General features: G+C 43.8%; 2 protein-coding genes across 2 annotated transcripts in view; one reads left to right on the top strand and one right to left on the bottom strand.

Moving 5' to 3' along the window:
* Positions 1 to 4487: 4487 nt before the first annotated feature.
* On the top strand, positions 4488 to 18245 carry clvs2 (clavesin 2). Its single transcript, XM_030345503.1, has 5 exons — positions 4488 to 5621; positions 6240 to 6414; positions 15436 to 15546; positions 15892 to 16124; positions 17481 to 18245. Exons 1-5 carry the CDS (start codon positions 5233 to 5235, stop codon positions 17572 to 17574), a joined length of 1002 nt encoding a protein of 333 aa, XP_030201363.1. The 5' UTR covers positions 4488 to 5232; the 3' UTR covers positions 17575 to 18245.
* A 4255-nt stretch (positions 18246 to 22500) lies between these two features.
* Positions 22501 to 26530, bottom strand: part of LOC115534495 (dentin sialophosphoprotein) — a 44399-nt gene continuing 40369 nt past the window's right edge. The window contains exon 29 of the mRNA XM_030345505.1: positions 22501 to 26367. Coding sequence (XP_030201365.1) covers positions 26213 to 26367 — 155 coding nt within the window. The 3' untranslated portion in view covers positions 22501 to 26212. The remainder of the gene's footprint in view (positions 26368 to 26530) is intronic.

Raw genomic sequence — 26530 nt, forward strand, 5'->3', positions numbered from 1 at the left:
TACCGCTAGACCCTGACCTGTAGCCCCGGACACCTGGGGGGTTAGGCTGAGCAACACGGGCAGCAGGGAACTCTGTCCATGGCGCAGGTCGTCCCAGTGACCCTGTCCCATTGTTCCCATTGGCTGTGGCTCTGTGAGATCAGGCGGACTGGTGTTTGAACCAGGTTCAGATGTGGTGTAATGGAGGCCCCACATGGTCTCATTAAAGAACAACACTGAGAATCCTCCAGGACTCAACACCAGATTACTATGACAAATTATTGAATGTAATATACACACTATCCAACAAACTCCAATATGAAATACATAAAGCTCAGGATATTTTGTTATGCGTGTACATCAAGTCAGGATACTCACATTTTAGTTGATTAACTTCAGAGGAAACTTTCAAACATCAGCGTCAGGTTACAGTATTGGTTATCCTAGATCAATGCTGCCATCTTATGTTTGCTCCGTAGTACTGCACACAAGTGAATACACCAACATTTGGAACCCATTCATTTACTGATACCCTTTCAAGTTAATGACATTGTTGGCCACTTGTTCTCTGGAGAACCCTTTCACCCTTAAGGTGCTGGCAATACCTATGTAACCAAAATGCAATCTAGTGGTTTCTGTTGTGTCCCCACTGACATCAGGACAACTGAGTCACCTTCCGCTGCTTTTAGTAGGGTGAGTATAGATATACTGTATGTATATCTATATATGCTGCAGATTCCTGGTGTACAACACCCGTTCCTCCCCCAAAAGGTCCCCCAGGTTTGGTCCAGCCTAATCCTGCTTCTAGACTACTGTGACTCCCTACAGTCCGCCTGTATGTGCCACTCGTCCTCTGCAGTTCATCCAGAATACGGCAGCCAGACTGGTCTTCAACCAACACAGGTTCTCCCACTATACACCTCTCCTCCGCAGCCTTCCCTGGCTACCGGTGGCTGCTTGAATCTGATTCATGTCACTAGTTTTTTGCCTGGCGTGCTGTGAAGGGCTCCGGACCATACTTGATCTGCCATCTTACCACATCGTCAAACTATACGCCCCAGCCCACTTGCTACTTCTTCACTGCGTGCAGAACAGCCGCCACTCAACAATATCTGGATTGTTTGTTGGCCTGGCTCTAACATGGGGGAACGAGCTCCCCACTGACCTCAGGACAGCTGAAACTAATCTGTTTCGACTGCAACTTGGCCAATGAAAAATATGAAATATTAAAGAATGCAATAAAATATGTATATTAAAGAATACAATAAAATATTTTCTCTATCTCTTGTTTCTATAATGTAGCAATTGTAGAAGTTTGCTTATGTGATTCATTTTACATGATTGTTGCACTTATTGTGTTGTATCGTCATGGTTGAATGCACTTATTGTAAATCGATCGGGACAAAAGCGTCAGCTAAATAAAAGTAATGTAATGTTATTGTCTGGCCTACCTACTGGACCAGGTTGGAGTTCTGTTCAACACAGCAGTACAGGACTGCCTATACTTCCTGAGGAAACTTAAGAAGGTTTGCATGTCTGTAAAACTCTCACTCATTCAGAATTCTAAAACCATCAACAGAATCCTTTGCCTGTATCACCGCCTGGCTCTTCTGGTCCACCATGAGAGCATCCTCTCTGCCTGTCTTACCGCCTGGTTCTTCTTTGTTCCACCATGAGAGTATCCTCTCTGGCTGTCTTACTGCCTGGTTCTTCTTTGTCCCACCATGAGAGCATCCTCTCAGGCTGTCTTACCGCCTGGCTCTTCTGGTCCATCATGAGAGAATCCTCTCTGGCTGTCTTACCGCCTCGTTTTTATGTAGGTCCACCATGAGAGCATCCTGTCAGGCTGTCTTACTGCCTGGTTTCTTCTGTAGTCCACCATGAGAGCATCCTCTCTGGCTGTCTTACTACCTGCTTCTTCTGTAGTCCACCATGATAGCACCCTCTCTGTCTTTCTTACTGCCTTCTACGCAGCTGCTGCACTGCAGACAAAAATGCCCTTCAAAGGGTGGTGAAGTGTATATGTTAAGCATCATCGGCAGCCACCTCCCCGTCGTGTAATCATCTGGCACACGATGCCTGAGCACAGACACCCAAGCTATTGTCTGTACAGGCTGCTACCGTCTGGTAGACGTTAATTGAGCAGGCGGTCATGGACAACCAGACTGACAAACTGTTTTTTTCTCCTAGCCATCAGGTTTCTCAACCAGCCATATTACATTTTTTTTTAGATTGTATGCACACAAAAAATGGAACTCTTCTCACAATTCTGAAAACTTGAAGCTCATGTATCAACTACAAGACTCCAGACTGCTAAACTCTAAGCACAATTCCAATGTTTTCACATATATAGAAATTCTAAATCACATTTTTGCAAAACTCTAAGAACAAATCTTGCAATTTAGCACACTAGGTTCACCTGGGAAACACTGGCCTTCAAAACGCCACACCCAATTATCAATTGGTCACCTGTTCAAACTCAACTGGCAAAACACTTCAATCATGTGTGAGAGTATGAAAGAGGCCTCAGCTGAGCTCTACTGTGTCTACTGTGGAGGTGGGATGCAGACTGATTTACATGTATATCTGTTTCACTGCATATATATTCTTATTTCAATGTTTTTTACAGTCAGTTCAGCTGAACATTTTACTGTATTACAGTAACAAATAAATGTGTGCTTACCTTTTTGTACTTGTGCACTGATTTCATCATAACATCCCCCGAAAGACAGTAACCATTTTCTTAGTGTAGTGTTTTTTATTTTAGTTATCAGTGCAATTACTGTACTGTGAGTTTTGCAAAAATAGGTAGCATTGGTGCATTATCAGAACTCCAACAATGTTGCAGTATATGTACAGTATGACTCTGGGAAGCTGTGATTGTGAGTTTAGCCAATTGGAGCTCATTGGATAGAAAAATATAGAATAGATTAGAATATAATATAATATAATTCTTTATTGTCATTGCACAGGAAATATGTATTGTATCCTATTCTGATATGATTTTGTCAATGCAATATTTATATGATATATTCACAGTATTGTATTACAATATGGCAACATATTGTAATATGTTGTACATATGTATACAGTATGTACCACACAATTGCACACTAAAAAAGTAAGCTATTTTTAACAATTTTATGCATTTCAACATTGCCTCATGAAGCCAAAACATATGTAAACAGTATTTTGATGGAAGTGTTTTAAATGTATCACACCAGTGATTTGCTCTCAGATATTCATATGAAAGCTCCGTTTATGGTTTTCGTGAAAATAAATGGTTTTGGGTGAAAGTGTTTCATTTTGAAAGTGATTTGTGGAGTTTTGACAAAATGGTTAACTCTTTTCAGTTTTGTGTTGAGTTTTTAGAAAGTGAGCTATAGGCCTAGTTTCAGAAATCGTGTTTAAACGATTGAGAAAAACTAATCTGATGATCACCACATTTTCCAACCCATTGTTAAACTGATCTCTTCCTGTGGACATGACCGCAGTTCATCTCCATATTCATTGGCACGCCTATATTTTACTTGATAATAGTTCATTCTTAATCACATTCCTCATCCTTACATTCTCTAGAACGGCTGTGTCATGCCATTTTCTTTGCTATTTTCTTGTCCTTAATGACGACTTGTTGTGTGATGGAACTGTTCCGAATGATCCTGTGTGTGAATTTGATAAATAGACAATACACATCAAATAATCAGAGATATAAATCAATAAAATGTATATAAATTGACAGTTTCTCTCAAACTAAGTGAAACTTGTTCTATTTCAACCCAAGGGAGGATAGAGGAGAAGAGTGGATAAGAGAGGAGGTCGGAGGAGAGAGGGGAGGAGAGGAATAGAGCGAGAGGAGAAGAGGGGAGGAGAGGAGACGAGAGGGGAGGATAATAGACGAGAAAAGAGGAGAGACGCGGAGAGGAGATGGGAGGAGAGGAAAGGGGAGAAGAGGAAAGGAGAGGAGGAGAGGTGAGGGTGAGAGGAGAGGAGAGAAGAGGAAGTCGACTGAGTAGTTTGGTTGGAAGCGGAGTAGCCTCACATCCGCCGACTCCTGGCAGGTGATGAGGCTGGTGGATGGCGGTGTGAACTGCCTGCTTCCACATCCAATCATATCAATCGAGTGACAAACCAATCACTCGTTAGGCGTATGTCTGGACTTAAATATTGTCCATTATTCGACAAAGGATCACCGTATTTTAACGGTGCACGTTGAGTCGTTTTACATCATTGCGATTTGTCTTTTATGTTGTGTGTGTCCGTCAGAGCCCCTAAACCGCCGCCGCATCAGCAACACTTCAGAACCCACCAGCTCTCATCAAGACCCACTCCCCGGCGAGCACCAGCTCTGTTCTCACTCACTTCCACCAGGAACAACACCATGTTGCTCCGCGAAGCGATCGAGGCGCTGACTTGAAGCCATCCCCACCCAAAGCCCCCCACCGCCCGCCCCAACCCCCACCCCCACCCATAACACCACACCCCCACCACCCCCGCTCCCACCCCCCACTTCGCATCGAAGCCAGTTGCAACTACGTGGAATAAGCTAAGCTCATGAATGCGTTTTAAGGGAATCCTTCGGAATGGCTGCATGAATGCGGGGGGAATCAGGAGTATTGTCTGCAAGCTGCTGAGACGGAGATGTCGACGGAACGCGAGCGGGCGGCGCTGTGAGTCCGGTCCGAGCAATCGGTGTCCTCATCGCTCCGGGGAGGACAGCAACACTTGTATCGGGATTTGAGATGCGCCGTGAACGGGGACTTATGGTGGCAGATGCTGCAGGGTGGCGCAGTGCCTTGCAGCTGTGATGCAGGGGACGGAGTGATTGTCTCCGTGCAGAGGGCTGATTTCGTTTGGTCCCCGATGGAGAGATGGGTGGAAGCGGCTGTCTCTCAGCGTTGACTTTAGGCCGTCGACAGCAGACTGAATGTCGTTGGTGAGCAGAAGAAGTATTGGTGCAGTTCGCGTACATTTTGGTGAAGAGAGAAAAAACGTTCTTTCTTATTCTTGACTTGTATTGTTGTTGCCCATAAAGTGAACGTCATACATGGCCTACAGCTACTTTTGAATGTGTGGTTTCCTGTGTACAGGCCTAGTGGTATTGACAACTCAAGTTAAGCCTCTTGTTGGGATTGACTCATCCAGGTCCTGATCCGTTAACATAGCTTTCCTCTTTGGCCGACCAATGTTCAATAATACATCCCATCGGAGCTGACCGCATTAGGTTCCATTGTGGGGCCACCATTTTATACCATGACCCACCTCCAGGCCGGCCTGTCCCCAGAGACCCTGGAGAAGGCCAAGGTGGAGCTCAAGGAGAACCCCGACACGTTGCACCAGGACATCCAGGAGGTCCGGGACATGATCATCACCCGCCCGGACATCGGGTTCCTCAGGACAGAAGACGCTTTCATCCTGAGGTTCCTCCGAGCGAGGAAATTCAACCATTTCGAGGCGTTTCGCCTGTTGGCTCAATACTTTGAGTACAGGCAACAGAACTTGGACATGTTCAAGAACCTGAAGCCCACGGACCCGGGCATCAAACAGGCCCTGAAGGATGGCTTCCCCGGCGTGCTGTCCAACCTTGACAAGTACGGCAGGAGGATCCTGCTGCTGTTCGCCGCCAACTGGGACCAGAGCAGGTAACACCATTCACCATGGAGGTTGGACTGGGATCAGAGCAGGTAACACCATTCAGAGGAGGGACTGGGACCAGAGCAGTAACACCATCAATATGGAGGTGGGGACTGGAGCAGTTACACCATCAACATGGGGTTGGCTTAGCTCAGGAGTTAGAGCAGTTGTCTTGTAACCGAAAGGTTGGTAGTTTGATCCCCAGCTCCTCCTAGCTGAGTGTTGAGGTGTCCCTGAGCAAGACACTTAACCCTAACTGCTCCTGACGAGCTGGCTGTCGCCTTGCATGGTTGACTCTGCCGTCGGTGTGTCAATGTGTGTATTAACCGATGTAAGTCGCTTTGGATAAAAGCGTTTGCTAAATGCCCTAATTGTAATTGTAGCATGGAGGGGGTCATCAGAGCAGGTCACACCACTCAGCGTGCACTGGGATCAGAGCATGTAACACCATTCAACATGCAGGTGACATCACAGAGCAGGTAACACCATTCACCATGGAGGTGGGGATGCCGGCCTTCTGCTCTGTGTTGCGGAGCAGGAGGTCCGGAGCTGTCCTTTCAGCACCACACTCTCCTCTCGGTAGCAGTACCCGTACTAATAGTCCACTCTCTTGTCCCTCTCTTTAGGTACACGTTTGTGGACATACTGAGAGCTATCCTGCTGTCGTTAGAAACTATGATCGAAGACCCAGAGCTACAGGTCAACGGCTTCATCCTCATCATCGACTGGAGCAACTTCACCTTCAAGCAGGCCTCCAGGCTCACGCCCAGCATGCTGCGGCTGGCCATTGAGGGCCTGCAGGTAGGCAGCACGTATGCTGTTCTATACGTATCTGTGAAAATAACCAAACGGCTCCACAGACTGTGGACAAAGACAAGTCTGAGTCAACACATTTAATATGCCAGCATTTCCATATTTATAAAAGCCGGTATACTAATCCTAATCTAAATACAGGAACAAAAACACATTCTAAACACATTATGTACCCAAATAAACTAAAAAACTAAATTTGAATGTGGACTCCCATGATGAAACTGACTTTTATAGCTGAAGGATCAGGTTAGAGAAATGAATGGTATGGTATATTTACTTTTATTATTGGTCAAAATAATTTCCTCCATTAATGGAGAATTGCAGAGATCAAGTCTAATCAGTCCTAATACTGCTAATCACATGGAATGAAGTTTGATAAGTTAACAATAAACATCCTTTCAAAGGATCTGACATTTGATTCAATCGGATGCGTGACAACAGCCACGTAAGGATCACTCAGCCCGTAAAGGACCGGTCAGTAAAGCACTGTGCAGAATCAGTGAGTGGGTCAAAGGGCAGCAGAGCAGTGACGTCTCCATTAAGATTAGACACTGCTGGCTGTTAAATACTTTGTTTTTCCAAGTACATGATGCAGAAAATAAGATATACAATAATATAATATAATATAATATATATATATAATAAATAAAGTAATACAATTACTCTTAGCAGTTGACAATGTGTTTTATACAATGAATTTGAAGTCAAACCAATTCATATAGATAATAGAGGACAACGTTTCACTGACCAAGACGAGCATGTACATACAATTAATGGATCGATGGATGATGGATGGATGGATGGATGGATGGATGGATGGATGGATGGATGGATGGATGGATGGATGGATGGATGGAGCAGAGGGACCACTTGGAGTCTGAGGCCGAAACGGGTCCCCTGATCGAACTAAGTGGTGCAGTTAGTGGGCCCCATGTCTGGAGGTCTTCCTGAGCCTCCAGAGCAGCGGGACCACTTGGAGTCTGAGGCCGAAACGGGTTCCCTAATCGGACTAAGGGGTGCTGGTAGTGGGCCCCATGTCTGGAGGTCGCGCCGGCCGAGGTGGGATCCCGGCCCCCCGGGGCTCGGCCGCCTCCGCCCGTTCCTACGGGGAGGTGGAGCTTGAGCGTGTGCGATAGTACCCGAAAGATGGTGAACTATGCCTGGGCAGGATGGATGATACATTGATGGATAGGTGGTAATGATCATGGATGATCATGGATTGATTTAATTGTATGGATAAAGAAGACAAACATTCCAGTTGTTTCAGGTCCCAGAGGCAGTAGAGCAACAATTATATCCCCCAAAGCACTAAGCAACAGAAAAACTCAGAACCCTTCACATGAAAATAGCAGAACACTCCGGCCCCTGTCTATCCTATCTATCCGTACTACATACCAAGAGAGTTCTCCCACGCCATCGCTGTTGTTGTTTACATCCCTCCGCGGGCGCACGCAGAGACCGCGTGTGACGTCATGCATTCAACAATCGCGAGACTGCAAACACAACACCCAGACGCATTCATTGCTGTCTCCGGGGATTTCAACCATGTGATACTGGACTCCACATTGCCAGACTTTCACCAGTTTGTAAGCTGCCCCACCAGGAAGAACAGGACATTAGACCTCCTGTATGCCAACGTGAGGGAAGCTTACACTGCCACTCCTCTGCCCCCACTGGGAAAGTCTGACCATAACCTGGTCCTGCTCTTGCCACAGTACAAAGCACAGATCCAGAGACAGTCTACGATCAAACGCTCCTTCAGGAAATGGTCTCCTGAAGCAGCAGAGGCTCTGAGGGACTGCTTTGAATGTACTGACTGGAGCGTGCTGCAGGGAGCTCATGGTGAGGACATAGAGGGGGTCACACACTGCACTACTGACTACCTGAACTTCTGTATGGACGTTGTGGTCCCTATCAAAACAGTACGCTGCTTCCCCAACAACAAGCCCTGGATCACCAGTAATGTCAAGGACATCCTGAACATGAAGAAGAGGGCATTCAAGGAAGGTGACAGAGACGAGCTGAAGCGCATACAGGTGGAACTCAAGGTCCAACTGAGAGAGGCGAAGGAGGAATACAGAAGGAAGGTAGAACAGAAGCTGCAGCATAACAACATGAGGGAGGTCTGGGATGGCATGAAAACCATCACAGGCTGCAAGAAGAAGGGCAGCATCACAGGAGAGGGGGATGCTGGAAGAGCAAACCAGCTAAACCTGTTTTTTAACAGGTTTGACACTCCAGCTCCCACAACCAGCGATGGTCCACTTCACACCCACACCATGTCCATCACCTCCCCCAATTCCACCACCTCAGACTGCAGACCACCCCCACCCCCACCCTCCACACCCATGGACAGTTCAACCCCCCTCCACACCACCATCACCAAGGATCAGGTGAGCAGAGAGCTGAGGAGGCTTCATCCAAGGAAAGCAGCAGGCCCGGACAGAGTGTGTCCAAGGATGCTTAAAGCCTGTTCTGCTGAACTGGGGGAGCCACTCCAACATGTCTTCAACCTGAGCCTGCAGCTGGGGAGGGTCCCAATGCTCTGGAAGACTTCATGTCTCATCCCGGTTCCTAAGAAAAAACACCCCAGGGAGCCGGGTGACTTCAGACCAGTAGCACTAACATCACATATTATGAAGACATTTGAACGGCTGTTGCTCCATGTCCTCAGACCCCAGGTCCACCACGCACTAGATCCACTGCAGTTTGGATACCAGGAGAAGGTGGGCGTGGAGGATGCCATCCTCTATCTGCTCCATACGGCCCACTCTCATCTGGACAGGGAGAGCGGCGCTGTGAGGATCGCGTTTTTTGATTTCTCCAGCGCCTTCAACACCATCCGGCCCCTCCTGCTGAGAGACAAGCTGACAGAGATGAGAGTGGACCCACTCCTGGTTACATGGATTACGGACTACCTCACAGAGAGACAACAATACGTTAGACTGAAGGGCTGCACGTCAGACACTGTGGTCAGCAGCACCGGAGCACCACAAGGCACCGTGCTCTCTCCCGTCCTCTTCACCTTGTATACATCCGACTTCCAGCATAACTCTGGGCTCTGCCATGTGCAGAAATACTCAGACGACACTGCGATAGTTGGCTGTATCAAGGATGGAAGGGAGGGGGAGTACAGGAGCCTGGTTGAGGACTTTGTGAGGTGGTGCAGGTCCAACCATCTGCAGCTGAACTCCTCCAAGACCAAGGAGATGGTGGTGGACTTCAGAAGGAAGAAACCACATCTCCTACCCGTGTCCATCGAGGGGGTCGATGTGGAGGTGGTCAGGACCTATAAATATCTGGGACTGCAGCTGGACGAAAAGCTGGACTGGACAGCAAATATGGAAGCTTTATACAGGAAAGGGCAGAGCCGTCTGTACTTCCTGAGAAGGCTGGGGTCTTTCAACATCTGTATTTTTGCACATCCATCTGCACTGTTTTTTATGTGTGTTTTCGGCTGCTACTGGATACTTGAATTTCCCCCGGGATTAATAAAGTATATATCTATCTATCTATCTATCTATCTATCTATCTTCTTTTACCCAACCCTGCCCTCTTAAACCCCCTGGGCTCTGGATTTGAAGCTAGTGTTAAAAACAGCTCTGAGCTGTGCCGCATTTGTGGCCCCTGGCTTGATTAGCCCTGTGTGGTGATGAGCATGCTGAGGGCCAGGCTGTGCCTGGCTACATGGGAGCCCAGGGAGTCAGGGACCGCCCACGAGGCTGTTTCACATGTTGTTGAGTTTAGGTATTCCGGCAGTTTCAGCTTCTTTGGGCCCTGTTTAGACGACGACACTTCCAAGTGAAGACAACAAAAATATTTGATCAGATGTGCCTTTCGTTTCGACGGCAACAGCGTTTTCCGGGCTTAAAAACGCGAAGAAGTGAAACCACCCTCCAGAGTGGAAATCCTAAAAACGCTCCACCGTACCGTTTCCGTCTAAAGGGTTAACAACGCAAAAGTGTGCTCTGATCTGCTCACGTTAATTCACATCGCGCACAGGCAAACAACGACAAACATTTCGGATTATTTCCATCAGTCAGACATTCAAGAGTGGAGCTTCCACGGGGACGGGGCCCCAGTAGTGTCTGGTAGAGGCTCCACTCTGTGGGGACGGGGCCCCAATAGTGTCTGGTAGAGGCTCCACTCTGTTGGGACGGGGCCCCAGTAGTGTCTGGTAGAGGCTCCACTCTGTTGGGACGGGGCCCCAGTAGTGTCTGGTAGAGGCTCCACTCTACGTTTTCAGTACACTTATTTTCGCCCGATCTGAATCGGAACGCCCTACGTACTCAAACTTAGACTAGTAAGTACGGATAGTATGGATATTGGAACACGGCGATGTAATCATGAAGCGGACGAGGCCACGGCGAAGTCTGGTGTTGGACCATTATGATTTAAAAAATGACTTCTTGGGGAGCACTATAGGCCTACCACTCAAGGTGAGGTTAGCATCGAAGCAGAAATAAAGAACTTTCTGGTCCCCTGGATTGTGGAAAGTTGTTTCCCCGCCTCGCCAAGTTAGCACAGAGGTATTTGTGCATCACGGCAACGTCGGACCCCTCAGAGCGGGTGTTTTCGGCGGCTGGACTGACGGTCACCAGGCTGCGGTCGCGTCCGACCCCAGAGCATGTCAACTCAACATGCTCATCTTTCTGAACAAAAATCCGTAGACTGGTTGGTTAATTTATAACATGATTGTTTTTTTGATATTATTATTGTTATTATTTTGGGAGGAAACTAGGGTTGTGTTTATTTTTAGTTTTTATGTTTATGAGCACCGGCTTCAGCTGCATGCTCCGTTGCTTAGAGCAGAGTAGCGCATAACTATTGAACGGATCTGGTTTAACTGAGTTGTTCATCTATTAATAAAGATCCCAATGAGGCAAACACGCTGCATTCGTATTTTCATTTCATTTTTAATATAATATTTTTTTTCATTTTAATGTAAAATATTAACGATTAATCGACTAATTGATCGTTAATTCTCCCGACGATCGACTAAGACAACTTAATCGAATGCTCATCCCTAATCCATACCTTCATAAACAGGAAGACCAACGAAGACCGGCATTTTTAAAAACACCGAAGTAAACAATGGACGTGAATAATCAGTGTATGGTTCGTTCTTTGAATATTCCGATTTAAAACAAAATCAGAAAAAACAATTAACAGAGTCGTTTTTTGGTTTTTCTGATTTGGTTTTGAAACTGAAAAAGGGCAAAAGGAATAAAGAAATAAACTGCATTTTATTTGTGTTTGTGTGTTTTCTGTGTTGGTTTTTTAAACCCGAAACAGAAAAACAAAAATAGATACATTTATGGTTATAGGCTACACCAGAAGGCAGAACGCATCGAAGAAAAGAGAGCCAACCACCTAATACAGCAATAGACTGTCTAATTATATTTAGCCTTAGTTATGGCCGCATTTGAACCTTATGGTGACACTGGAAAGATAAGACACACGCCGCGATCAGTACCGCTCTAAAGCAATCTGGTTCCCCGAAGTGCTCCGTTATGACGGTGAGGAGGTTCTGTGTGGAGCACAACCTTCGCGAAGAAATCTAGTTTCAGATTTAGTTTCAGATCGTCCACTCGCAGACTAAGTCGCCGGCTCCCACGGAAAACAATAAAGCTGGCCATTGTGGAATGCGAGAGACTCGATGGAACGTTTGAAGCGTCTTTATATGTTTTTATTTTTTTTAAAACGGCGTGCCCTTTTCCCGGCATTCATTGCGGTTTTATCTAAATATCACACAAACAAAACAAGCAACTGGATTATTCATTTTTCCCGTTTTAATTAAAAAAACAGAAAAATGCAGTTTATTTGTTTCTTCCTTTTGCCCTTTTTCCATTTCAAAACCAAATCCAAAAAACCAAAAGACGACTCTGTTAATTGTTTTTTCTGATTTAGTTTTAAATCTGAATATTCAAAGAACGAACCATACACGGATTGAATCGAAGACGAAATTGTTGTTGTTGCGTTTGAAACTGGTGCGAGGGTTCTTCTTCTTTTTGTACAGTTCTGGCAAGGCGCAAGGGTTGCTGGGAAACTGGAGACGTATGGCGTTTGCAGTGACGTCATGACGTTGCTCTCGCCGGCTCCATGGCTGGCTCTTGCCGGTGTGAAACCAACTGGTTCATAACTGGGATAAGGCTGTAACCTGTCTTGAACTGGCCCTAGCACCAGCCCGGAACTGGCTCTTGGTTCTTTTTGGTGTGAAAGGCCCAAGAGTGGAGCCTCCACTAGACACTAGTGGGGCCCCGTCCCCACAGAGTGGAGCCTCTACCAGACACTGGTGGGGCCCCGTCCCCACAGAGTGGAGCCTCTACCAGACACTAGTGGGGCCCCGTCCCCACAGAGTGGAGCCTCTACCAGACACTAGTGGTGTCTGGGCGACACCAGAGACCTAAAGAGCAGATGTTATTTCAGGATGCGGTGAAGGGGAAAGGTTCAGCATTTGCAGACATTATGTACCAGAGCTCCACTTGGAACAGATGCAGGCGGAGTACTTAGAGAACACTGAGCTCCCCTCCCCACGGGAGGGTCCCTGTCCAGAAAAGACACACGTCTCCAGGCTACACTTTGTATTATATTAAAGAAGACACTTTGCTTCTGTAACTTTTCCACTCCGCCAACTCTGTTTTAGTTTTTCCTCCTCCATCAGAGAGAGAGCGAGAGGGGCTGTTTAATATGTTATATACAAGTCACACTGCATCTGGCCAGACAGATGTGATAGGCTGGAGGACTCTGTCAGTGACTGCTTGACTGATCTGCCTATCATGTTAGATTTGGCCTATGCTTAAACACAAAATGTCTTTATCACCAAGTGCTGTCAAAGCCTCTACCAGTTCACCCCATCATATCAGTGGAAAGGTCGTCTGAAAGGTTATTAGTGCAGATGATTTTATGTAGGTGTTGGGCTGGAAAGTTTTGCTGATTTTTGCTGAACTTTATTTATGTGGCTCCTCATCATTGTTAAATGAATATTCAACCGTACTGTTTGTATTAATGTGGGCTGGTCAGTGTGAAGTGGTTATTGAGACTCTGTGAGACTAGTGACAGGGAAAGAGAATACGACTTTTACCATTTTTTCCTTTTTTACATACAATATAGTTTTTGCCGGGTTAACAATACTCAATTAATTTGCTTCCTCACCAATGCAATTATCAGGCTGAGACTTTAATCATATTCATTCTAAATGTCTCAAATGTTACCACAAATCATCACAGATTAATAATCCTTTCCAAAAGTTAGTTTTTAGTTTTTACCCCCAAATCTTATGACGTTCAGTTCCTTCTTCGATACTTGTTCTTCACTGAGCCCAATATAATGACCCACTGCAATGGACAAATCAATGAAAAGCCATGGTTTTAATCCCATCTCCCCTCCACCAATACTGTCCTCCCCACACATTGACAGAAGAGTTTTTTAGCATCTTGCATCAACCCCCAGTGTCCAGAGTACGGATCTCTGAGGTCCCATCCTGTCTCCCCTGCACTCTGACCTTCAGCCCATTGAAACGTTCAAAGGATAGTTTATAACAAGTGCTGGGGGGAGGATGTTTAGGTTATAAAGGACAAGGAGCACTGTCTCAGAACTATGGCGATGCCTGAGAAGAATTTTGCTATCAAACCGTTTTATTTGAAATAGACTGAATAACAATGATAAAAGAGGAACTGATATCTGAACAGAATGCTTTTCCCAGAGGAGGATATGTTTTTGCTTTACTTCCAACTGGTTTCTGCAAGAGCGAAGAGAGCAAAAGTGTCTTTGTTCTTGAATCTGTTCGGCTAGAGCACTTGAATACCGTAAGGCCATTCCTCTATCTGGACCTCACCTGCCGCTCAGCCAAGGCCAGATATATTAATTGCTAAACACAAACTTGAATATCTGACTCACAAGGCAATTGCAGCAAGTACATTTAGAATACAATTCAAGCAATATACAGCCTCGAATTGCATCTATTTGCTGTAACTTTATTTACCCACAGGAAGATGTGCCTATGGACACCAATTGGTTCAGGATCTTGTCCCTCTCACACCATCCTGTCACCAGGCGAACTGCCACACTTGGCTGTGACTGGAGATACTGTAGCTTGCTGTAACTAAGTAGATAAATTCCACCAATCACGTAACAGCAAAGCTTGAATATTAAAAGTATATTTTAGGTGAGTTCATTGATTGTTCTTTGAGGGGGTGTTTTCAGTCACTTAGCCAGGAGAAATATTTTAAACTGCCCCATGTGACCCTTAAGTGTGAGCAGCACAAATCAAATTAAATCTGATTTTTGCAATTCTGATTCGGGACACTTTCATATGTGGTCCTGAATCTGATACAGGTCTGCAATGTGACCTCAATGTGAACATATATACAGTGTGTCTAGTCAGATTAGAAGCCATTCTGTATATACAAACATGAAAAACAGGTGCAATTCGAGGTAGTCAGAGAATTCCCATCTGCAGTCTTTCTTTTGCATTGATATAGTTCTGCCTCTTTGGAATAGCGTGGTAGCGTCAGGGATATAATAAGAGAGTGTTCCAAATTAAATTCTTGAGATATATTTTTGTTAAAGTGTAAGAATATATGCATCATCAATAATTAAGGCAATTACCAGGCAAATTAACAAATTAACTGTAGAAATGTCAAAACTGTCAAATAAATGTCAATATTTTATGTATACAGATATGGGGCTTTCCCTGAGGTTTAATAGTATATTATGTGATAGTTTATTGTTAGTTTATTATTTGTTTAATTTATCATTAGTCAAGGGAGACATTACATAACCCTTTTATCTGCAACAATGATTTCAATACTCCTTTATGATTTTAACTCCATTGTTGCAACTTGCAAGTGGGTCCCCCTCATGCTATACATGCTCCCTGCAAGGAAGCAATGCGAAGATAAATTCAGATACCTGCTACAGCCACACAACTGAGGACATGTCAAATATGTCTTAATGTGTGCAACATGAATCACACTGTTGATGTATCAACTTTGTTGTTTAAAACAGGACAGTTTTCCCGCCCGGTTCGGAGGGATCCACTTTGTGAACCAGCCGTGGTACATCCACGCCTTGTACACCGTCATACGGCCCTTCCTCAAGGACAAGACCAGGAAGCGGGTGAGGGACACAGGGGGATTATTAATGTACAAACAGGGATAGGACATTCTAGTGGTGACGGTGTTTGACTCCCAGCTGAAAGGGTCTGGGTTGAATCCCCGATGTCCACAGTCAGTAGGCATCTCAGAGTAAGATGACCCCTAACTTCTACCTGCACATTATACACATGTTCTCTAACTCATTGTCAGGCACTTTGGATGAAAGTGTCCCCAAATTAGGATTACTTTTTACTTTCTACATTTTTTGCAATACCACAAATGAAATGCTCGGATTAGTCATTGTTACCTCACGTTAAAATTTACATTGCAACTGTCCCCCCTTTTCCCCCTGCATCCTCGGGGACAGATCTTCATGCATGGCAACAACCTCAACAGCCTCCACCAGCTCATCCACCCTGAGATCCTCCCTTCTGAGCTGGGGGGGATGATGCCGCCCTACGACATGGGCACCTGGGCCCGCGCCCTCCTGGACCACGCCTACGACGAGGAGGCAGACTACTGCCCCGAGTCCTACACACTCTCTGTCCAGGACCTGGAGAAGGACCTGGAGAAAGACCTGTCCCCAAAGACTATGAAGAGGTGGGTGAACCCTCACAACAACGGTGGACACTGTGGATAATGAAAGAGAAATTAGCCTAGGAAGTTTGCAGACTTATTTGCTATATTTATACATTTTATGATAATATGAAGGGTAAAGATTCCTTAAAAACCAATATAATTCATAGCTATAAGCAAACTACTTCACTGGGATGTTGATATTCTTAGCAGATAAGGTTCACACGGCATTTGGGTGAAGCAGATGAACAAAACTGTAAGAAGTCTGGGTTGTATGATTGGTTCTGACCTAAATCCTGATTAAGTCTGGGATTTAGATTAGGTTGCAGGTTCCTCAGCAAATCCAAAATTAAATGTCAAAAGGAATAGGCCCGTTGTGGCGGGGCCTTAAGGCCTATAGGTGGTGCTTTTGTCAGGGCTTAAGGCCTATAGGTGGTTATTGTGTCAGGGCTTAAGGCCTATAGGTGGTGCTTGTGGCGGGGCCTTAAGGCCTATAGGTGGTGCTTTTGTCAGGGCTTAAGGCCTATAGGTGGTTATTGTGTCAGGGCTTAAGGCCTATAGGTGGTGCTTGTGTCAGGGCTTGAGGCCTATAGGTGGTGCTTCTGGCGGGGCCTTAAGGCCTATAGGTGGTGCTTGTGGCGGGGCCTTAAGGCCTATAGGTGGTGCTTGTGTCAGGGCTTAAGGCCTATAGGTGGTGCTTGTGGCGGGGCCTTAAGGCTAATAGGTGGTGCTTATGGCGGGGCCTTAAGGCCTATAGGTGGTGCTTGTGGCGGGGCCTTAAGGCCTGTAGGTGGTGCTTGTGGCGGGGCCTTAAGGCCTATAGGTGGTACTTTGTAATGCTTAACCCACAGAAGACGATTCACGATTTGTGTGCCGCGATCAACAATTATTTTTCACTTGATCTTTGCAATCAAGATCCAAATGCAATTTTTTTAATTGTGTCTTATAAAATTACATGTGAAATCGTCAGTACGCATTTGTGAAAACTAAAGTGAGTGAATAGTGGAGAATAGCCCCCGAGACCGAAGGTCGAGGGGGCTATTCCCCACTAGCCTGAATAATTGTTTGAATGATCATTTTTGTATATACTACACTTGAACACTCCAAAATTAACAAGATAACACTTCTTGCCGATATTTATTTGTTTTTATTAGCGGTTTATTTTTTTTTATTAGCGTGACAAGACCGATTTTTTTAAGATGAAAACAATATCCCGAGTTTGAGATCTCAATCATTGGATATTGCCCAATATCCTGAGATAGCTAAACAATCAAATTTCGCCATCCTAGGAGGTTCATGTGTAGCATATACTAAAACGCTATACATCATAGATTATTAGGATATAGACACCAATGGTGTGTATGTTTGTACTTGAATCAGGTCTCAGTCGGTGGTGGAAGCGGGGCTCCTGAAGCGTCCAGACAAAGTCACCAGTCAAGAGGACAACATGAAGCCTCTTCTCGCGCTGGACTGAGCCCTATCAAACACACACTTGGAGCCATACACCAGGACACATTCACCATACACTCAAATGCACAACACACCTTCTCATACACACAAAACACAGACACAAGTTCTAAATGTTTTAGCTGAAGCAGAGCTGTTGAGCAAAATGGATGCATGCTCCCACATGCTCTGGAACATAGACACTTACCCATACTGGGCCATACTGGGACCTTTTCAAAGGACATGGAAAGTAAACGGAGAGCTACTGGGAGCATTTCAACATGGAGTCTGAACGGAGAGCTACTGGGATCCTTTCAACATGGAGTCTGAATGGAGAGCTCCTGGGAGCCTTTAAGAGAGCATGGAGTCTGAACGGAGGCCCGGACGTGTCGTGGTCACACTGAAAGCACCATGCAAGTTTTTCTTACTGGCGCTCTTTTTGCTATTGTCAAGTGCCGATTCCAAGTCAATATGAAATCGGGAACTAATCCTCAGTATTTATAATTTAAGGTATTGCACACACATCAAATTCATGTTCAGTAAATATAACCAGAATGTTGGCTACAATAAATGGGTTAATCGTTAAAGGAGACATATTATGGTGTTATCCGAACATAGTATTTGAGTTCCAGAAAACATGTTTTTGAAGCTGTTTGTTGGAAATAGCTTTTAAGAAAAAAATCTTGCCTACCGCTATTCCTCTCTGTTTCTCCCTTCAGAATGTGCTGTTTCTGGTGTCTGTAGCTTTAATGCAAATGAGCTGCTGCCAATTGACCAATGAGCTGTAAGACTGAACCACAGCATGGAGAAGGGATTGTTGCCGTTTGCGGACTCCTGGAGCTTTATATCTATGTAATATTATATAATATAATTATAATAATGATATTATGTATGGGTATTCATATAATATTTTATCTAATATCACAGCCAAAAGCTATGTGTGCCTCGGATGATATTATGAATCATAAAGACTGTGTCTGAAGTCTGTGGTACTTCCACAACAAGTAAAGGCTCGTAGTAGGGGATAACTCGGCCATGGTTGAGAAGAATTGGGGGAAATGAACTTTGGCCTTGACTCTCTGAAGTCCATGAACCGCGAAATGGAGGAGAAAGGGATGTGCTCCCTTTCTGTGCAGCTTCGGCAGCAGTTCAGCTCCCTGAGTACACCCGCCGGAGCAGCCGGAACGCTTCGGCGGCACTTCAGCTCCCGGAGTACACCGCCGGAGCTGCCGGACTGCCGGACTGCCGGAATGCCGCCGAAGCATCGGCGGCTGCCGGAAGGCTTCGGCGGCAGTCCGGCGGCAGTCCGGCGGGGGTAGCTCGGCGGCAGTCCGGCAGCTCAGCTCCAGGAATACAATTCCTTTCTCCTCCATGTCTCCATGTCTCCTCCTTGTACCTTGTATTCCCGGAACTGGGCTGCCGCCGAGTTCCCCCCCGCCGGAGCTGCTCGTCCGCTGGTCCCCCCTTCCTACGTAGGAGGGGGCACCGAAAGGGGGCGCTGACCTGCTCGTATGGTAACTGTAGCTGGGTACTTTCTGAAATGAATATCTCACTCAAAAAATCATGCACAGACTTTTTCCAAAGTTTGTATGCGTGTGGGAGCACCAGAGACCCAAAACAACACCCCAAATCCCAAGAAAAGTGTTGTTTTCATAATATGTGAATAATTCTTATGTAGGTATTAAGCAGCGCTGATGAAGCCCAAGCCAGGTTTGTGCTCCGCAGCAAAGCTCTGGATGGCTTTTGGTTTGGATCTGGAGACAAAATAATCTGAAAACTAGCAAGGCAGACTTTGGGTTTACTATTTTGTGTGGGGGGGTGGTTCCTGAAACAGAGGATATCACTTCATCCTCTCAAGTTTATCAACAGAGTTGCTCTCCCTTTTGCCCTTTTGTTTTTGAGGTGCAAACTTCACAGGATTCAAAATCTAGAAACATTTCCTTTCTAAAGTCCCAGAAAATGTAGTTCATAATTTGTGGGACGCTTAGCTTAACTATTTCTACACTCAATCGATTTGGTATTGGAGTGTTATATGTGTTATATTTTGATGCGAATATGAACACACTTTCAAATGCTTATAATGTTAGTGTTTACTTTATTATTATTTTGTATTGAGTTGTAGGCTACATTGAGTTTGAGTTGTCATCAGAATATTATGATTCTCTGTTTCAAGTAGGATGCTGAAAACGTGTATATAATAAGTGTTTCACAGGTGTCCATGAGGGTTTCTAGTTTCATTGTGACTAAGTATCGCTAGCTAGCAAAGTCAACGTAGTCGGGCAAGACACAGCGTATAGTATTTTCAAAGATAGATTATTTTTCTTTTAATGCTTGGTATTTCACATAATACCAATAGAGAGTTGGAGTTGGATTTATATTTACGAACTGTATTTACTAACATTGGACACACATATGGCCTCCCACAGAAAGCTGGAGAAAGATGGATGCTATAGGGTCCAAGGCCCTGTGCACTGGGAGGAAGAATGGACACAAAGTTAATGTCTAGTTTCAGAGGTTGAAAGATTGACAAGAACAGACTGACAAGGTTCACAGTCTGCATAAGGCAGAAGGGACATTTTGTGAGATTGTGTTGCTCAAAGTTCAGCCCTACCCAGGGCTAGTGAAAACATTTGGGTTCCCACTGTCAGACCCTGTTGAGCTGGGAAACGGTGGACTGGGAAACGGGATCCATAGAAGCCACAATCTACTCTGCATCAACATATGCTTGCCAGCTCCTTACTGGAAGGAGTGGAATGGCATAGAAGGACTGGGTCCTTCATTTCCACTGTCCAAGTCTGATTCTTGAATTCTGCGCCACAAGAACAGATCAGCAACACAATGTTTTCCTCCAGAAGAAAGGTATTTGGGTATGACAGAATTGTTAGCATGAGAGCAATGAATGACATCATGTTCTTCATATCTGCAAGTGTTTTTGTCATTGCAATTTGCAATTGTTTGACATTTTCCTGGTTCTAATAAATCCCTCACACTAACACTTTGTGAAGTTAAAACCCATACAACTATTACTTTACTCTGAAATTGGGTTTGTTTAGGCTGGATCTCCTAACTTGTTTTGCCTTTTTATCACTTAATTCGACTGAAATATCAGTAATTAGTAATCATCCTCTTGCCTAGTAAATACCATAATTCTCTAAAGTGCAGGTACTAAAGTAACTTCCAGAGTTTTGGATAAGATGTTTACATTAACTAGAAAAAGGAATGGGAAATGAGATTTGCCATGCAGATGTTTAATACATCCCATTGAAAAGTCTCCGTTAGTGAAGTTGACTGAAAAGTTAATCAGTTGCCTTGTTAAGCTCAGTATTAAACAAAATATGAACACATGTATCATTGTTGAAAGTTGCAATTTTATTACAACTGTGCTTTTGTGGGTAATACAACCGTGAACTTCTTGACATGTTTGGGGGCATGATGGAGGAGACATTTGAAATGTCCTTATGTGTATTCTCATCATCTCTCTCTCATAGTCTTCAGCACTAGGAAGGATATAGAATCAGTAAGAGGTTTGTGGATTTTCTTTGGGTCTGCAGACCTGGACCAGACTATCGCATAAAGGGTCACCAGGTATTTTATTTCTGTTCTCTAGCCCAGGAGATGTGCCAGTGTTCAAGAAGCTGGAACTCAGCTGCTCTGTTTGGTCCCTGGTTTCTGTCATCACACATTACAACACACACACACACACACACACACACACACACACACACACACACACACACACACACACACACACACACACACACACACACACACACACACACACATACTCACAAACACCACGCACACATACCAAAATAAAAAATATTACAAGTTTTAAGTTCTGATAGTAGACATTTTGAATGAATGAATGAATGAATATATAAAACAAGTAAAAACATTATATTGTGCCTATGTGTATCAAACCAAATGAAATGTGTGTATGTGTGAGTTTAGTTGTGTGTGCACGCGTGTACACCCGTGCATGTGTGTGTTTGTGAGTCTCTAGTGAGTGGAGACAACACACGTGATCTTGATATGCTTGTATCCGTGTATTGCAGTGTTCACTAGGACTCGCTGTGTATTGTTCTGACTCAGGTCTCAGGTCTTTTATAGAAACATATTAACTGTAGCAAATATTAATATTGGTCATTCCATAGAAATATGTGATCGGAGCATTGTTGTTCATATCATAGCATCAGAAATGCATTTAGTCCTTTTTCATATCACTTTTTTTATTGTACAAGTATAGCAAAAAAGAAAACAGGGTTCCCCAAAAGTGGCTTTTATTGAACAAGCTCAATAAATATGGCCACTGATTGTTTGAAGGTAATCTGCATCATGCGTCTATGCTATTCTCCAACACATATTGATTGGTAGCTGGAAGATCTTAATCTCAGCTACAGTGGTAGGCATAAGTTTAGGCACCCATGCTAAAATTGACAATGGTTATTTTCAGTTAGCCTAAGAGCTATTAGTAAGTCTAATGATTTCTCAATGCATATCAAATCAGCTAATAGGCTAACTGAAATAAAAACATGCCAATCTCTAGGTTTGGTCAAGGGTATGTGATGATGTTGGGCTATTTTAATTTCAAGGCTAAGGGAACTTAATCAGGATGCATATTATCCTAGATCCATGAAATAACTGGCTTTTAAAACTAGAAATCTGCCTGCCTCTATGGGAATTAACATAGGGGTGTCTAAATGTATGCACCCTGTATTTTAATGGAGAACATTTTTTTATTTACCATACATTATTCATCCACAAAGCAAATCGGTGTCCTTAAAGGTTGGATTTTTCCTCATTTGTTTAATTAAGGCATTAAGATCAATTTCCAAAAGATGATTTTTTATTCCTCTTTTTAGTAAACTTTAGCATGGGTGCCTAAACTTATGCCTACCACTGTATGCTTCACGTTACTTGATTATGATTATCCAATGGGCACCCAAAGAATAAAGAGTTTGTATTGCTTTATTTGACTTGCTACACACCGGCTACAATCTGAGTGTCTTCATGTAGATTTTTCACATAACATTTGTTATCACATTTGCTTATCAAAGAAATTGCATTTCTTTCCCAAAGATCTCCAGTAACATCAGCAACTCTACCTCTGATAATCCATGATAACCCTAACATACACATTTGTTTTTAAAAACCAATTTTAAATACTAAGAATAAACCAATTTCTTCAGAATATACAAATTATAACATATTTTACATTTGAAATTTGTAATCGGCGTAAATAAAGTCATGTACCACTCTTAAAAAGTTGTGGTGATAAAGGACATTTTGACATGCATACACTTATTAGCTGTTTGATCTGAAAGTAACAATAGAGAAGGATGGTTTGTGTTCTTAAATTATAAGCTCATGCATTACATGTCATGCAAATACATAATCTACGGAAAAGAAATGATCAATGAACCATGAGACATAATTTGTGCATTCCACGCTTCCACAAAAAGTTCAGTTCCAACTCCTTAATCCATAACCCATCATGAAACCCCCTTGGTTCCTGCTTTATGCTGGACTCAGCTCGGTGACGTGTTTTCAGCACTAGAAACATGTCATGGCATCTGATATTTAAGATAGTACTGAGCACACACAACAACAAATGATACAACACTGTTACATTAAATAATACATATGTTATTGAAGTGTCGCTAAATAATATGATACTTTCCTAAATGTGTATTTCTTATGATAGTGCTTTGTCATAGGCACCACTGTGAGTATATGATGTAATTATACTTCAGTGTTGTTGAACACTTGCTCCTGATTGGCCAATATCATTCCAAGGGTGCATTATTTTCCATAACGGGAAACCTCTGTCCAAATCAATGCGCTTCAATCCAACATTTACATCAACGGTCAATTTCAGCGATCCCGCAGATGTTCCCTGGACAACGCAAAAAATATAGGCTGTTCAAAGCACCATTTAATATTTATTTTCATTTTATTCCGCTGATCAGGTTAATAAACACCAATAACATTACAGATGACAGTAACTCATGTGATCATTGTTATTAGGTGTGGTAACCTGTGGACTTGACCTCAGCTGTATCACCACCCCGGTCCCCCAGGGGTGATATCATGCTTTTTCGCCTTTTCCCTTTGCTTTAGGCTGTTATATTAAAGGTTGGGTATGGAATTCTATTTTTTGGCAATTTTTGCAAAATTACTTGAAATCCTTATCATAACCCACTTACAGCCACTGAGTTAGAAGTACTGACATGAAAATTAAACAAGTCAATCATCTGTGGAACGGGCAGGGCTCGAAAAACTCCAGCCAATGATTTCCAAACCCACTTAGTGGCATTGGACAGTAAGTACGTCAATCAAACGGTCGTACTGCACTCCCCTCCCCCTCCCCCGCGCGACCCCTTCGTGCACGTACTCAAAGCTCGTACGCAGAGCAAGCTTCTGTTTGTTGTTATCCTGCGGTAGCTACTGGAGCTAGCTAACTAGCTAATGGCTCGCTCTCGCGCATCTGTGTTCGCTCGTGCATGATTGCGCGTCCATGTACTTGGAATGGGTTGAGTCGGAGTCAGCGTTGACGTAGAGGGGGTAGGACCATTTGAGTTGTGTATTTTCAAAATCTGCTGGCATTTCGCAAATCCCATACCCTACCTTTAAGCTAGAGAAATCTAAGTCCGAACCAGGGAGAGTATTTTTTCCCCATCGACAACGGCATTCAATAAGTGCGTGAAACTGCTTGTTTGCGCTTAAACATTACTTCCGTAATAGTGTGACGTGACGGTCAATCAATGGCATTTCTTAAAATGCCCATCCCTAATAGTAGTACCCCCAAATGCAGTTATTAACCCTAAAAAAGCATGATCTTTAAACAATGGGACCCTGGACAGCTGTGGTCCTCAAGCAGCAGCAGTGCTTCTTCAAGGTGTGTCTTGTGGTTTCTTTCTTTAAGACCTTCATGTTTCATTTAAGGTTCCCAGATCGATTTGAGTTGACACACTGGGTGCAAAACATCTAGCCACAACCCTGCAGACAGCTTCAGGGTTTAAACATTAAGAAAATAATAATGTACAAATCAATAAGTAAATTAAGGGAAATTATGTATAGAGAAAAATTTACAATTTATGACATTCAGAACATTAATCTGTCAGGTCTTAGTGATCTAAGCTTCCTCTCAGTGCACAGCACGCGTGTGTTTAATGACCAAGACATTAAGCAGTCCAACTTGCATACTGTCAGCCTAACACTCAGAGAACACTAACATTGTTCTCTGTGCTACTGGGCGGCCTCATACTAGTGCGATGCCGTTGATAAGAAAGGGGGCAGACAACCACAGATCAGAGAACACTTCAGATCACAACCTTCCACATCATAATGTACAGACGCCTTCACCCAACAGGACCAGGTTCAGTCACATCCTAATGTACAGATGGCCCCAACAGGACCAGGTTCAGTCACATCCTAATGTACAGACACCCTCACACAGCACAGGACCAGGTTCAGTCCAGTACATTCTGGTCCCAATGTGTCTGTTCAGCAGCCCCCTCTCTGTCAAACACAAACATGCTAACTTGACCCCCCCCCCCCCAAAGCATTTTCAGTTATTGATATCTCCGTAAACAATAAGAAAAAAAATGCAGGTTTTACGTAATAATTAAGTGTAATGTTAATTTTTATGTAAAAAATAATTGAATAGTGCATTTGCTCTTTTTTTACTGACTTGGATATTTTTAATTTGGAATAGTAGAGATAGTGAATAGATAACTTTTGGTAGACTGCATTCTTTGTCGAAATTCATTGAACAATGTATGAGATGTTAAATGTGAGTGAGCACATTGGTGTTACCCCCCCACACACACATTCACACAACTTCAGAGAGTGGGAGAGAGGGGTTCAACAGTGGATTCTTCTGGAATACAATACATCCGTGTTTGCATTTTCATCTTACTATAATGCTTTTCTAATGTTTGCCACCAAAGCAGCCAAGACGAAGACAGAACAGCATACTGCAATGATATGCCCCGAAAAGACATGAACATTGTAACAAAGAACTGAGTAGTAGATAGCACTTTATTTGCAATGTGTCGCAAGAAATATGCGTTCCCCTTTTAAAGTAATCAATAGTATTTATAGTGGAGTCTTGTAAACCCTTCTAATATTAATTAATCATTGCTTTTTAGAATTATAAGACATTATACGATAAAAAAATGCATTGGCAGAAACACACTTGTTTAAGCTCCAATTGCTGTTGTTGTTTAAGTATTGCCAAAGCAATCCCATCTATAATTAAACTCTCATAACATAGTGTATGAATAGTGCATAGTGATTAATGAACAAGGTAAACTGTATTTACAGCATGGACTGTGTGTAAACATTGATATCAACCTATATCACCCTGATTTCATACATGATGGCCTTCGAAGGTAAAGATGGTTCCCAACACGTCCTTTGAACTACTGACATACTTTGAACTATTGACAAAATTCAATAAACAAACACTAAAAACATACACATGCTAAGTAGGAGCAGGAGAGCAATGAATCTTCCAAGGGCTCGACCAGTGGGTTGTGCTGAACTCTACAGCTCACTTCCACTCAGTCCCTTGCTCGTCTCCGCAGGACTCCTCAAGTACCTCAAAGTAGGGTTATCCATCGGATGAAAGGACTCAAGAAATGAGAAGGTCCCCCGTGTACCTATTGACCTGCGGCCCTTGGGGCCCTCTGCTGCTCCAGCATGGACCTGATGGCCGGGGACATCATGGCCGGGTTCATGGCCGGGCTCATTCCGGGGCGCAGAGGGTACTGCGCTCCTTTACCTGGCACGTAGATGCACTGGAAGTATCTTTGACCTTCAACGACAGTATGGGATCATTAGAAAAGGAAACAGGTACAAACAATACATTCGTATGAATCATAGTGTAGAGTGAAGGATTATGTTGCTTGATTAGCAGAGCAACCACTATATTATCATATTATTATTATCATAACTTTGGTGCCTTAGAAACCAGGAAA

The sequence above is a fragment of the Gadus morhua genome, chromosome 21 (genome assembly GCF_902167405.1).
Source record: "Gadus morhua chromosome 21, gadMor3.0, whole genome shotgun sequence".
Classification (NCBI taxonomy): Eukaryota; Metazoa; Chordata; class Actinopteri; order Gadiformes; family Gadidae; genus Gadus; species Gadus morhua.

Coding starts and splice junctions, on each gene's coding strand:
- clvs2 (XM_030345503.1), top strand. CDS start 5,233: ATGACCCACCTCCAGGCCGGCCTGTCCCCAGAGACCCTGGAGAAGGCC. Junction 6,415..15,435: donor TGGCCATTGAGGGCCTGCAG/GTAGGCAGCACG, acceptor TGTTTAAAACAG/GACAGTTTTCCCGCCCGGTT. Junction 15,547..15,891: donor AGGACAAGACCAGGAAGCGG/GTGAGGGACACA, acceptor CCTCGGGGACAG/ATCTTCATGCATGGCAACAA.